The 14,376-nt window shown below is 45.0% G+C and overlaps 1 protein-coding gene across 6 annotated transcripts in view; it reads left to right on the top strand.

The window, feature by feature from the left end:
* The window catches only part of TFDP2 (transcription factor Dp-2), a 43,039-nt gene extending 33,817 nt beyond the window's left edge, over nt 1-9,222 (top strand). For all 6 annotated transcript variants that reach the window (XM_042820610.1, XM_042820612.1, XM_042820611.1 and 3 more), the window contains 2 exons: nt 1,606-1,711; nt 2,654-9,222. In XM_042820610.1, coding sequence (XP_042676544.1) covers nt 1,606-1,711; nt 2,654-2,840 — 293 coding nt within the window. In that variant the 3' untranslated portion in view covers nt 2,841-9,222. The remainder of the gene's footprint in view (nt 1-1,605; nt 1,712-2,653) is intronic.
* Nucleotides 9,223-14,376: the final 5,154 nt, after the last annotated feature.

Genomic DNA, 14,376 nt, shown 5'->3' on the forward strand with positions numbered 1-14,376 from the left:
GGTGGAATGAAAGATAAGAATACTGACAAATGAAAAAGCTTGTTCGACTACCAGCAATCATCTTCTGCAACACTCTACTTTTGCATTAACTAATAAAGGGTAGTGAAGGTACTCCCTTAGAGCCTTCTCATGTCAAATAGAAGTTTCTACCAAATCCATCTGCTGCAAGTACATGCCTTGTTCATAATAAGGATGGCACTCTTAGATGAAACTGCATCACCTTGGAAAGGTTTTTCAAACTGACCTCCCTGGTTCATACGTGCAGCTGCTCTACCACAGGTAGTAAGACTTGCAATCACAGGCAGGCTTCTATTTTGGCAGTCCCTTCCAGACAGGGAGTGGCTTCTTGCACTCTCCATCTTGCACAGACTTCTTATTTTCCCTGTCTCCTCTGAGCCCAACTGGAAATCAGCATCTAGGAACACCAGGCAATGGAAGCACAGGGCAAGGACATGTATCCTTGAAGCTGCTTTCTGTCATATGCATTACATCCATGCCTTCCTCCATCCTGCTCTTCAAAAAGAAGGCAGCAATTATGCCAAAATGTTAATTAAATTCAAAATAACTAGCAGTGACTTGCTACTCTTCTGGAACATTAAGCGTGTAGGTACAGGTACACCCTTTCAAAAGACCAGGAAAAAAAACTCTGTGATACATTTCTAACCCACTTTATTAATCTAAATACAGTGCTGTCATACCAAATGGTTTGGCCACCCCCTGCAAACACAGGAAGAAAGTGTCAGAACATGTTCTTTGTAACTCTAAGCTTGCATTTAGGGCAGTCTTAATGAAAATCATCCAGCTGTGTCCATAATCAAGCATTCTCATAGATCCCTCTAGCACTGCCACTTAGTAGTCTTTTCTGTCTTGTTTCAAAGACTCTCTGAAGGAATATCACCCTTGCTCTCCTTTGCTCTGTAGTGCCATTTAACCTCACTGCTACAGGTCTACACAGCAGGGAGCCAGTGGATCCCAATGGATGGTGAGCCAGTTTATGTGGCTGCAGGGCAACAGACTACCTGGTTAAAACATACCTCTGCTAAACAGGGCACTGTCAAATCTCAAGACCAAAGCTTAACATGAATACAGTAATACAGATGAGAAAGCACACATTACATACTGTTATTCCTCTTAACTGTAATAAAACAATTCCAGGTAACAACAAAGTGTCCTGGTGGCCTGCAGTGCTAATGACTGCAGTTCCCTTCATACCTTCACCAAACTTCATAGCAAAATAAAAAAATAAAAATCTGTATCTGTAGTTCCATAAAGGACTCCAAAACTGAATAGCTGTCCTACTGCTGCGTACAGCTGCTAGCTGGAGCCATCTGCAGTGCATATTCTCTTCAGAAGGAACAATTTCATACAAATAACCTCAATTCTGCATCTGAGGGCTTAGCAAGGCCTGAGAGTACCTACAAACACTGGAGAATATATATTTTGTTTTGATTAAGCAAGAACACACCTACAGTATAGAAATCAATCTAAGCTTCTCATGTAAAATAAACGCAGAATCCTAACCGCAAACAGAACGCAAAGTAAACACTGTAAAAAGAAAAAAAAAATCTAAGTAGCCATAATGAGTGCAGCTATACTTTCTTCTAGATATGTCTACAGGATTGTCATGGATGAACCGAGGATTACTTTCAAATTCAGCACAAGCAGTTTCACATTCAGAGATAGCAGGAGGCACATCTGATTCAAAATCAAGGTAAATAAAGTCATTTCTCATTCAAGGCTATTAATAGATTCTTGTATACTTTCAGTGACCTCAGTAGTTCATACCATTTACATGCAGGACATAGGACATCGTCCTAAGCTTGATTTTCATTTGTGGAAGTCCTCTTCAGACCTCTTCACTAATTGTATTTGAAAGCTTAATCTACATTTTAAACATGCTGGTTATTGTATGTCTATTGTTTCAGAAGAATAGAATCACTTCCAAGCCCTTGTGTTTTTACAATGTTGGAAAAGACCTCCAAGTTCATCTAGTCCAACCATCTAGTCCACCAGAATTTTCCCCACTATACCCATGTCCCTTAGTACAACATCTAAACATTTCTTGAGCATCTCTAGGAACAATGACTCAACCACTGCCCGCTCCAGCTATCCAACCTGAACCTCTCTTGGTGCAACTTAGGCCATCTCCTCTGGTCACTACTTACATGGAAGAGGCCAACCCCCAGCACGTCACAGCCTTTTTTCAGGCAGTTGTAGACTGCAGTGAGGTCTCCCCTGAGCCTTCTCTTCTCCAGACTGAACAATCCCAGCTCCCTCAGCTGCTCCTCACCAGACTTGTGCTCCAGCATAGGCTGTGCTATTCCTGATACAAGGCAGTACGCCATTGGCCTTGGCCACCTGGGCACACTGCAGCTCACATTCAGCCAAGCATCAACCAACACCCCCCAAGTCCTTTTTTCAGCTTGAACAATTCTACTAGGCAATTAAGGCAAGAGGGGGGAAGAAAGCCAATCTTTTTTAGGCTATTTTCCAATATTTCAGCAATTTTCACAACTATTAGCTTTGTTTAACGTAAAGCTTTTGGATGTTTCTTTTTGGACATCATTCCTTGCCCTAAAGGAAGAAGAGGCAAAAAGAAAGCTTAATGCTTTATGAGAAATCTAAACTTTTAACGTTTCTGTTGTTTTAATAGTGAGAATCCAGGGTTGTGTTTGGATACTGAAGTGGCTTTAGCAACTGGGCAGTTTCTTGCCCCTAGCAGTCAGCAGTCCAGTAGTGCAACATCACGCTACTCTGAATCACGGGGAGAAACTCCATGCTCATTCAATGATGAAGAAGAAGAGGATGAAGATGAAGATGATCCTTCGTCCCCAGAGTAAAGACAGTAAAAATGGGTATTCAAAATGCTGCTCATATATATTCTTAATGGGAGCTCACGTTTGGATTTTACTTAGGTTTCTTGCCTTGGTTTGCACTGTGTTCAGTGAAGCAAAATGGAAGCTCCAAAATAAATTAATCCAAAGCTGAAATTGGAAACTTTTTATAACTGAACAGAGTGACATGCAGACACAGAGCAAAGTGCTATTTTTTATCAACTACAACCAAGGAAAAGAACAAAGTCCCTGGAGATTTGGAAAAGTAAACATCAAGTTTGTATTTTCCATTTTGGGATATTCTGTCTCAAGTCTCTGTCTTCATCATATCTTTACCAGATGGGGAAGAAAAAGCCAATTCTTGTGTTGTCTTTTGGATGTTCTACCTTTAAAAAAATTTTAAAAAAAGGGGGAGGGAGGAAGGGGGGGGAAGAGGGAGCACATGGATGTGCTAAAAAAGCTATTTAAAACTATCTTGTATGAAAACTGTTGTAGGGAAAAGGAGCTGTTACAGTATTTGCTTTTTTTTCTGTTCAACTTGCTGTATTGAAGATTCTTAAAGTAATATAAATTACAGGTTATTAAATCAATCTTGGATTAGCTTAAACCCATTTTAGATACTCTAAAAGTAGCTTGTCTCTTCTGAAAGGTTCGTATGTTCATTTGTACTGCAAACCTAACTTATTACAAATGATTATTAGCCATTATTAAGCAGTCAGCATAGAAACAGTGTTCTCTGCACCAGCTTTTTTCAAGGAAACAAAAGTGGAAACAGTGATTTATGGATGACAGCATATCCCATGTAACTTCTCTTTCACTGTTTGAACATTATAATCCCTTTGACTTCATAGCAGGTATAGCAAAAAAGCGAAACAAAAACAACACAAAAACAAAGAAGCCTCTATGTCTTAAGGATCTCAGGCAGTACGTTTCCAAGTGAGGTCATGGAAGGTTCAGATTTCTAGGAAAAAATAAATTTTGACAATATGCAATTTCATGTCTTGCATTCCAGTCATCATGGATTATGATAGGTAATTTGCTTTTCGTTAACTTCTGCTGCACACACCTCAATGCACCTTTGAAAAACATTAGTATTGAACAGGTTAAAATAATTTCACTAAAGTTGCACAACATGAATTCCCTTTGAACTGTTAAATTATACTTAAAACAGTAGGCTCCATATCCTGTGTTTAACATCACATCTACTCACAAAGACCTTTTTACAAATCCTTGCATAACAGCAAAACACTGTAGATGTACAGTTCTTGTGGTGTTCCAATGTCCAATATTTTAACTAGCCCCAAGGTTACTATTTTCAGTTAGGTAAATGAAAAGCATTTCTTCTTAGTTTCATCCTGTATGTCAGTAGTTGACCTTTTTCTAAGTACCAGTATAGTACCTGTCAGATCTCAGTGGCACTGCCTCTGTCATTTAAGGATTGGGCAGCTTAGGATTTGCTTGAGCAGTGGCAGCACATTGCAGCCACTGACAGCTGCAGCCGTTACTCAGGCACAGCATGGGCTGCGCCCACCTCAGCTTTCACAAAGCCACACACAAGCCAGCGTGTCCCAGAGCACTCAGCCCAGATAGGAAGGTGAACCAGCACTTGAGCTAAGAAGATGGCTGTTGGACAGCTGTTAGCACATGACCAGCCACATACAGGACAGGTGAAACCGCAAGAAGCGCACAAATACAGCGGCATATGCACATTAAAAGGTCATGCACATCAAAACTTTTGTAGTTAGTTTGAACTCCTGCATTTAACGTTAGGACAGCAGCATTTTTAAGACATACAGCTCTTCTTTGGTAAGCTAGATTGCTCTGCCTTCCACAAATTAAATGCAAATGCAGAAATGAAAAAGAAAAACCCATATGCCTACCCTGCTATTCACCCTCCAGGCACGACTGTTAGACTGCCCTGTGCACATGGCTCGCAGGCAACAGCAGGCTGAGGTTTACACCACCTCACTGCAACCAAATCCGTAACGCTACCTCTATGCAGAGAAAAGCTTTACCAAGAGAAAACCATGTTCTCACAGAGAGTCAATGTACTCATCTGAAACGTGAGATAAGACGGCCGGATGCTCTGGGCATTCCATTAGCTGCATGAATGACACTTCATTTAAACAGGCAATTGCCTTTATTCTTAGAAATACATTGTCCTGTCAGCTCAGGACAGAGCGGATGGAAGATACCTGATGTACACAGGACATCCTGAGGCACTTCAAGAGGGGGGAGCGTTTTCTCAAGTAATTACACCTCACACCTCAATACCTTTTGGGCAAATCTACCTGTATGCTTTATTCACGTTTCCCACTCAAAATCTCATAAAATGTAAAAAACAGCAAAGCATTCAACAACTTTGGGGCTCGAGGCCCTTTGAACTGTAAGATGCTGGCCAAAAAACAAAAGTTTCTTGCCGAGAAATTGAATGTATTTTATTATGTATTTGATGAGCAGTCAGAGTGCTTTGCGGGAGGAAGATCTTCAGTGATGCCTTGCTGCCATTGATGTCTGCTTCCATCAGCACAGCAGCCTGCACAGCTCCTTGCTCTTTAGCTAACTCAAAGCTAACAACTTCCCCCCCCTAATTTTCAGTTTAGGAGCATGTAATATTTAGGCAGTTGAACAGAGACTTTATAAGTTATTTTTCTGAACTAGCAGAATACAAAGGACAAAACAAGTCTGAACACTTAGAAACTTCAAAAGGAAATTCTTTCCTTCGGATTCTTTGTGCCAAGTTACAGCTGTGGATGGAGTTCAACTACAGCACTGTGTTCCTGTGGTTACACCAGAGTCTGGGAACTAGGAGAGCTCTGGGCCTTATCCAACCAAAGTCACTCGTGTACAATCTGAGGCATGCCTTTCAGTCTTTCTTGTTTAGCTTAATTGACATTAATAAATACAATAAAGTAGGTAAAGGCAGGACAGGACCTCACTAAATACAGATGATGTTGCATCTGCCTTAAGCTCTGAGCAATTAACGAACAACAAAGGGATTAAGAATATTAACCGACCCCTCTGCTCCCACTAAGCTAGCGGCCATGGTGCTCAGCTGCTTCAACACAGCAGCTGGGATTTTTGACAATCAAAGTCAGTAGCAAGACAGGCTCTCTCATCTTCTAGTCAAGTACCACAGTTTTTGCTTGTTTGTGCTGAGTATTCACAGATACAAAACGGTGCAGCTGGCACCAGAAGGCACTCAGACAAGGCAGAGTTAGTATTGAATTTTCATACAAGTTCCATTTGACATTTTTCTGCCCTTTGTTATGTTATTTCTGAATGCTTATCCATTCAGCAATGTAATGCTGTGTATAAATGCTATTTTACATATTGCATTAAAAAAAAAAAATCTAGATTTGACTTAAGGAAAACACAGCAGCATCACAAACCAGATGAAAATATCATGAGCAGGAGACAGCATAATTTCAGCATTTGGAACTGATAAAACATCTGTGGATTTTAGTTTTAAAATTTATATTGCTACATGTGAACGTTCTTAATTTGATGGCACCCAATTCAAGACAGCACATGTATTTGAGTGAAGGTTAAAGCAAACAATACCCATTTAGCTGCAGTAACTCTTATCTAATTTCAACTGCCACGCACCACAGCTCAGATATTTCCATTCTGGCTGTAGCCCCGTTCCCAGCTGGAAGTTGCTGAGTATACAAAATACCAACAGAAGGACTCATGCTGAACACCAAGTCAGCCTGACAGCATGATGTACTTGGGCCTACCAACCCAGTGTATTTAAAAACAAATAGTTGGTACATAAATGATGAGTGAATTCAAACTTGACCGTTAAGGTTAAAAATGCCGAGAGCTCTTTCACTGACCACACCCAGGACTTTAAATGAAGAGCATGGCTGAAAGCTAATCACATCTGCAATTAAGCACCAGGCAGGACTCATTTTTCTAATTAGCTGCCTCCTTTCAGCTGTAAGCTTTCCAGGCACTTTGTAGAGAAGACTTTACTTCTAATGAGTTAAAGACACACAGGCTTGGAATTCATTTAAAAACAAAGGTTGAGTATTTAGTAAACAAATCAGTTCTCTTCTGACTGACCCACCTAATTTGCATTTTCATTAACCTAATTTTCACTGCAAGAATACCTCCGTTTCAGGAGCATATTTTAAGTAACCAAATATAGTGAAACTGGGAAGAGACTACGAAATTTTTTACATTTTAAGAATTCTCATCACAGCCATTCTTCAGGGCAACATCTTTCTGCTTCCTACACACTTCCTTCATCTTAAAGGGGGCACTTTCCTGCTGGCTGCTCTTCACATCAATCCCAGTACCCTGCAACTTCTTGAACAGAGTTCATAGATTCCCTCCTGCTTATCTGTCAATTTACTTCAGCGAGTGTTTTTAAGAGACCACATGGGCTGTTGCCTGGACCCGGCACACTGCCACAACCAACCTCGCTCCCAGAGGTTCCCTACCATCCTCCCAGCTCAGCAGAGCTGCTCACACACACACTGCACCCTCCACAGGTCCCTATCAGGGCAGCACTGACTGTTACCCCTGGTCCATCCTGCTCCATAGGGACCCAGCCAGAACAAATGGGTTTTTCCCGCTTAGATCTCTTTGACAGTATCCAATAATTCAGGATATCTACCAAAGTCACAAACCAAAAATCCCTGTTTGGATTTGGGCAGAAAAAGCATCTTTGCTAGAATGTGGTACCCCACTTCATTTTCAGACTTCATAAATGCCAGTTTTAAATGCTTAACCCCTTCCAGGCTTAAAGCACTTCACACATAAGAGACCCCAGGCTAACGAGCAGCAGCTGCATACAATTTAAACCCAGCTGTAGATTTAAATTAAACTCATCTATGTAGTATTCAGGGAACTTTTCCAAGACAAAATGAGCCTTTCCCTGCAACCTGTTTTGGTAACAACCCACACTGTTACCCAGGCTGAGTGAAACACACTCATTCCATAGCAATGTCTGGATGAAGATGCTTTACAGATCACATGCAGTTATCCTGAACGGCCAGAGAATAAAAATGGCTACCAGAAAAGAAAGTCCACAAAATCAGTCTCCATTTTTTTAGTGGATTTGTTAACGCTGTACAGTAACTTTAACAATTAATAACTTGGTTGCAAGCATTGCACAGATTAATTGGATCTCCCAGAACCTCCCTGGTAAAATACCAGCTGAACCAAAAAAGTCCATTGCACAAGCTATAGATACTCCCCCTTCTCTCTAAAGCCAGGTCATATATATAAAAAATACTTCAGATTAGAGAGGTTTTGATAAAAACATGCAAAAATGCAAAAACGACAACCCTGTACCTCACCAGATCTGTGGTGAATGAAGCCAGAAATGCTACTGAGAACCAAGCCCAGCACACCGCTGCTGGCACTGCCCTGCACAGCTGCCAAGGAAGCTCCCTCCCCAGCAGCTCCCCATTGCTGTGCTGCTGGAATTGCACTTGCTGACACCTGTTACATTCTGCATGGAAGTGCCTTGTACCAACACTTCCTTTTTCCACTGAGAACACAGAAACCACTTACATGAAACCATTTTAAGTGAATTTCAGGAAGACTTTTAAGAAGGAAGTTTGTTGTAGACAAAGACTGTCCACAGTCTTAATGCTGTGCTTGAAGTCTGTAAACCTGCCAGGGCTGGGGGAGAAGCACAGACATACAGTTCACCATGATGGAAGCTGTGGCAACTTCTCAGTTTCAGTCAGTTGTTCCTTATCCTGGTACTCTTATCAGCTCCCTCCTCCCAACCACGGGCACAAACATCAACAGAAACATTCCTCCCTCTTCTTGTGCTCAATTCCTGTGTCTTTGGGAAAGCCCAAATTGTTGCTTAGTTTTTAAAATAATTTTCTGTGGATTTCTGAATTCTCCAAACACCTTTAAGTCACACGGTGAAGTTTTATTTTTGCAGGACTGCTATGCAGCGATCCTGATTTTTTTTTTTCCCTGATCAAATAGTGTTACTTTCTACAACCACATTGTTCGTGGCTAGGAGTAGTGTAAAAGGAATGCGGTAGCATTATGTGTGCTTTAAACACTGAGAAAGACACAAAGAAAAATGCATATGCAAAGTTTTACTTTCCTAATAGGAACACTGGCATTAGCAAATAGTATATTTGAACCTATAGGAAATATTACTTTGTAGTAGCAAACACTTTGTAAATAAAAACTTGTTATTTTTTTAATGGAAATTTTATAGAAGCTATTTCTGTATACTCAGTTGATTCCATGTTTACTGAAAATGCTGCAAGTGGGAACTGTACGCTGAAAATGAGGGTGGGAGCGATGGCTGACTGCAGCAGCAACATCTCTATGCTGGAGAGAAACAGCAGCAGAAGTGCAGCCTGACTGTACGGGAGCTAAATAAAGGCATTTCAAGGCAACCAGAGCAGGGCTGGTGTGGTGGTGGTTTTGTTTGTTTGTTTTTAAGAAAAATGTGGAGAAAAGTCAGTGAAAATTGAAGTTGACAGTAATTGTTCCTCAAACATTAAAAAAAATAAAAATAAAAAACTCTTCATTAGTTTAATCTCAAGGCAATACTGCAGTGCTTGACATTTTGAAAATAAAGGAGGGAAACCTATCAAGTGCGCACTTGTTGGTTAGTTCACCATTCCAAGACACTTCCCATGTTGTTCCAGATGGAGATTTCTGAAGTTGTCACATTTTGACAGAACAACTGGAAAAATATCTAGAAATATTACTGCTCCTATCTCACCAAGAAATGCACCCAACTTACTGATTGAATGCCTCAGAAACATCTACTTGATTTCTACGTCAGGTTCATCCCAGCATGTGGTATTTCAGCACCCTGCAGGCTCTCCTTCCATCTCACCCTACGTCATCTTTCATCTGCAGGCCCCTTTCACACACCTGCAGGCACAGAACACACTCTCTACCCTTCCTGCCTCCCACCTGGATTCTGCCAGCAAGGACCCAAATGGTGGTGAGAGTTCCTGTGTCTCCTCACCACACGTGCTGGTTTTCCAACTCCATCAAATTCAGAAATCCCAAAGCAATTTCACAGTGCTTGTTTTCCCTCGTGCATAAGTGATCCATCAGTTTTAATCTCAAATCAGCATGAAGGCTAAAAGACAATAGGAAAAGACCATAAAAATAGCTACCTTCTCACACAGCCCCCCTTCGTTTAATTGCACCATCAAATTTGGGGAGGCGCTTTCAGAACAGATTTAGCTGACTACAGACAGCCCCAGGCCCAGCTGGTTAGCTGCATGCTCATCACATGCTTTCTGTAGGCCTGAAACGCTGGAGAAATGTGGGAACACAGTCCTTATCTCAGCAATAAAGACACTGCCTGGTGATCTGCATGCTCGTCTGTGTCAGCGCTACAAGAACTGCCACCAGAAGGATTCTGAATCTTTGCACTAATGGTGCAACTTGCTGAGATAAACACTGTCCTCTAAAGAACCTGGAAGGGCAAGGTTTGCTGCAAGCTGCTTCATTACTTGGTGATGTTTCTTCACAGTGGGATAACCCCCAGGAGCCCAACACAGGGGCGTTGAAGCACAAGACCTCTTTTTTTCTTCTAAGAGTCACTGGGTGTGGTTCTCTAAGAAGAAAGAAGGGCATTAAAGAGCCCCCTCTGAAATCACAGATACTTTTGGTTACAATCTCTCTGACCGCCCACTAAGAACACGGTAATTGCTGAGCTGGTTTACGTTTTTCTTCACCGAAATCCGCAGGTTTTATGAGAACTTAGCAACCAATGGTAGCTACTGCAGCACTGCTGTTCTCTGGAATGGCCTTAACAACAAAGATCGAGACAAGAAGTTTCTGCGGTTACAAAAAAGCAGTCTGTAAAACTGCATTTTGCTGAATTACACATTCTATTAGAAAAAGAAAAGGTCTCAAAACATTTATTAGAGAAAACAACAAACCAACCAACCACGTTCTGTGTAAGTCTGTGGCTCCTTACGCTCGGTCTCAGCCCCAAGGTAGGCAGGGCGCGGTGCCTTCCGCGAGCAGCGCTCACCAGCAGCGCCCAGCCGCCGGGCCATCCTCGATGCTGAGGTTACCTGGGGAGCGGCCTCCTCACGGGAACCGCCGCCCGAGGACAGCACGGCGCTGCCCGGCACGGCGCAGTCCCTCCGCCCTGCTGTCGGCAGCACGCGGCGCGCACCGTGCCGGCCGCGCGCAAGTTCACCGCACGCGAAAGCGGCAGCTGCGCGGCAGTGAGAGCACACAGACATGGCGTGCGATCGAGCTACTCGACGAACGCACGTCTTCAAACAGCCAGTAATAAGAAATCCTGTTTATTCTGCGCAATATAAAAAAGCACGGCGCCCTGCACCACTGGCACAGGCGAAGCAGTGACGGCGTTCAGCGGCCGGCCCCCGGTCGGTACAAACCGCCGCGATCGCCCGGCGCGTTTGGGCTTGAAAGACCTCACGAGCGGAGCGGGGCGGCGCGCCCCGGGCCTGGCGGTGTGCCAGCACACACAGCGGGCCGCGCGTTCCCCAGCGGTCAGGTCGTCCGCCTCAACCGCCGCGGCACGGCGGCCCCACAGCTACCGGGGCTCTGCCGGAGCGCGGCACAAAGGCATCGCGCCGCGCCCGAGCAGCCGCGGGTGATTTCCGCCCCTTTTCCCACGCGTGCCGGGAACGCGGCCGCCGTTCCCCGCGCACCGGCCCTGCTCGCAGTCCCGCACTGTCGCCGCACCCACGACCGCCCCGCCGCCTCTCCTCTCCCCGCCCCTCCCGAAGCGTCTCAGCCGCCCTCCCGCCCGTTACCTACTCGTTCCAGCAGTCCGCGCTGCGCTCCGATCCCGCCGCATCGCCCACGGTCCCGGCGCAGGCAGCAGCAACAACGGCCGAGGTAACAACGGCCGCGGCACGTGCCCGCACAGTGCGCAGGCGCGCAGGGCGCAGCACGTGCAGCGCAGGGCGGGACGGGCGGAGCGCACAGCTGCCGCTCCCTGAGCCGCGGCCGCCCGGCACCTGCGTGCTCGGGACCGGGCTCTGCAGGACGGAGTCGCGCCTCGCCCGCCCCGCGCCGCACGACGGAGCGAGCAAAAGAGGAATCGGCGCTTACAAACCTGACCGACGTTCGGGCGCTTTGGGAGCTCGCACGGAAGGGGAAGAGAGGGACACGATGAACGAAGCGCGGGAGCCGCTCCCGCTGCGAGAGGTGCGCCCGGCAACGCGGCCTAATAATGAAATGCAGAACGCGTTCACGTGCACTGCGCCGGAGCCGTCCGTCGAGAGGGGAACGGTGCGATCGAGGGCTCGGTCTGAAGGCCGGCAGTTGCCGCAGCCGGGACGCCACAGCGGCTGCCAGCGGAAGCCAGAAGGCCGCCAACGGCTGCGGGCACAGCGCTCGGGCGGCCGTGCAAAGCCGGCGCTGCCCTCGGTCCCATCGCCGGCACCTTAACGGCGACCTGACGTCCACACGCTGCTCTAACAGCAAGATTAAGCGCTTGTACCCGTAGGTGAATTATCCCAACTGCACGGGGAGCCGCTGCGCCTATCGCCACTGAGATCCGAGATGTGAGTTAAAGCACCTGCGGGCTGCTCACAGCGAAACACAGCCTGAGGGTTTATGGATGCTCCCGCCGCAGAGCCCTGGCACCTTCGGCATTTCATCATCTCGTTAGCATGACTAAAGCCGAGCTGGAAGCACTCCTGGCTCGCAAACTTGTGCGTGCTCAGCCAAGCTTCTACCTGCGGTTTCCTGACATCCGGCGAGATTCTAACACAGATACAACGGCGGTGCGCCGTGTCCGGGCCAGCAGGGCGTGCGGCAGCAACGAGCAGCAGCTGAGGGCAGAGAGCGGGCAGGGTGCTCGCATAGCAGCTGGCAGCCCTGCGACCGGTTGCTCAGACGCCTGGTGCTGAGCCCTCCGTTTTATGGTGGAAACGTGGGATCAGCATGGTAACGGATGGGTACGTCACCGAGCATGCACAAATCCAAGGAAATAAAGCAGTGCTGGTTCACAAAGATTTCCTAGCAATAATGCAGAATCCAAATAGCTCTTGCAGGGCTCAGAGATAGGTCTCACTGATACCTTTGATGGAGGAAAAGACCCATTTCAAACCTTTGGAAAAACGGAATTCATCACATGAGATACTTTACAACTACCTTCATGGAGTGCACTAAAAAACAGTCACAGCAAAACATCTCTCTGTGATTGCTTATGATTATAAACCCTCAAACTGCTAGTTGAAGTCGCATTAGAAAGAGCCTATGGTAGGGGAATGGAAGCAGTAAGAAAAAATACAGGAGGCTGCTCTCACCAGTGGTCAGCTCCTAAAATGGACGCAAAAAAAAAAAAAAGCAAGCAGCCCTCCACCAGCTTCCATCAGTCACTACCAGTCACCAGTTACTACAGTTTCTTATCCGTGCAAGACTTTCACTGTGCAGTGTGTTTCTTCTCAAGAGCAGCTTGCGAGCTGGAAAGTACAGAATACAGCTTTTGCAGTCCAGAATGAGTTAAGAGCTTGGTGTCTGAGCTCCCTGCAGACAGCAACACTGTGACATCTGACAAGCCAAGCAGGCAGCTCCAGCTCAGCAGATAGCAGGAACATAGACTCAAAGGGCAAAGATCTCACAGTTCCAACAGCCATTCATGTCCTATGGAGATTTCAGAGAGCTTTCCCGTTATATTTGAAGTTGTGACTGCATTTCTGTTTGTCAGAGTGCATTTGCCGGTTGCACAGCTGAGTTTTTATATGCAAGTCAGCCTCCAGCAGTTTCCAGTAATGGCATCTTATGCAATTTCTGACCTACTTTAACGCACTAGGGCACTTGGAAACATGAGATCCACTGCAGCAGCTTTCTGCTCTATGGTTACAGTGCAGCAGAAAGAAAGTCTTTAGACAAATACATCAATTCACTACAATACAGGTGAATTTAAAAAATAATAATTTTCAAGGTATTTATCAAACCATTAGGAACATTCAGATCGTCATACCTACTGTCATACCTTTTGTTTTTGAGACTGCACACATTATTTGAAAAAGATCAAAATCACTAAGCTGTTGCATATGCACTGGCCTTTTCTGTGCCCTTTCTCAATCTCACTAGGCTGCTGCTTCCTGAAGATCACAGCTTAACACCTCCAATCAGAGCTTCTCTCGTAGTGGAACACTGCAGGGTTAGCAATACACAGATCCTTTCTATTGCCCCACCAGACAGTCACGGCTATTCAAGAATAGCTGTTGTACCTTATTTCTTTACCTTCCTATACCTCATTGGTTTGTTATGTTGGGCTTTACTCACTTCATGTGCTGAGGGTAGGGGACCAGAAACTCTCAGAAAATTCTTAACTTTATACGTACGCTACAGTCAGCCTTAAGTGAACAGTTCAACTGATGTAGTGGCTTGATTAGAGAGTTAGAGGGAGAACAGGACAACAGTGCTGAGCTGCTGTTACACTGACCACCTCAAAAGAAGGCAGAACCAGCCACTTTCACAGCTTTTCATCAGAGTAGATTAACATTTAGAACCTTATATGGTCATCTGTGGATTTGTTTTAAATAACATTCAAAGAAATCAGGATGAAATTTACAACCACTTAAAAATAGTA

This window comes from Centrocercus urophasianus, unplaced genomic scaffold, assembly GCF_019232065.1.
Source record: "Centrocercus urophasianus isolate 14NV4802_14NV808 unplaced genomic scaffold, USGS_Curo_1.0 seq_19, whole genome shotgun sequence".
Taxonomy (NCBI): domain Eukaryota; kingdom Metazoa; phylum Chordata; class Aves; order Galliformes; family Phasianidae; genus Centrocercus; species Centrocercus urophasianus.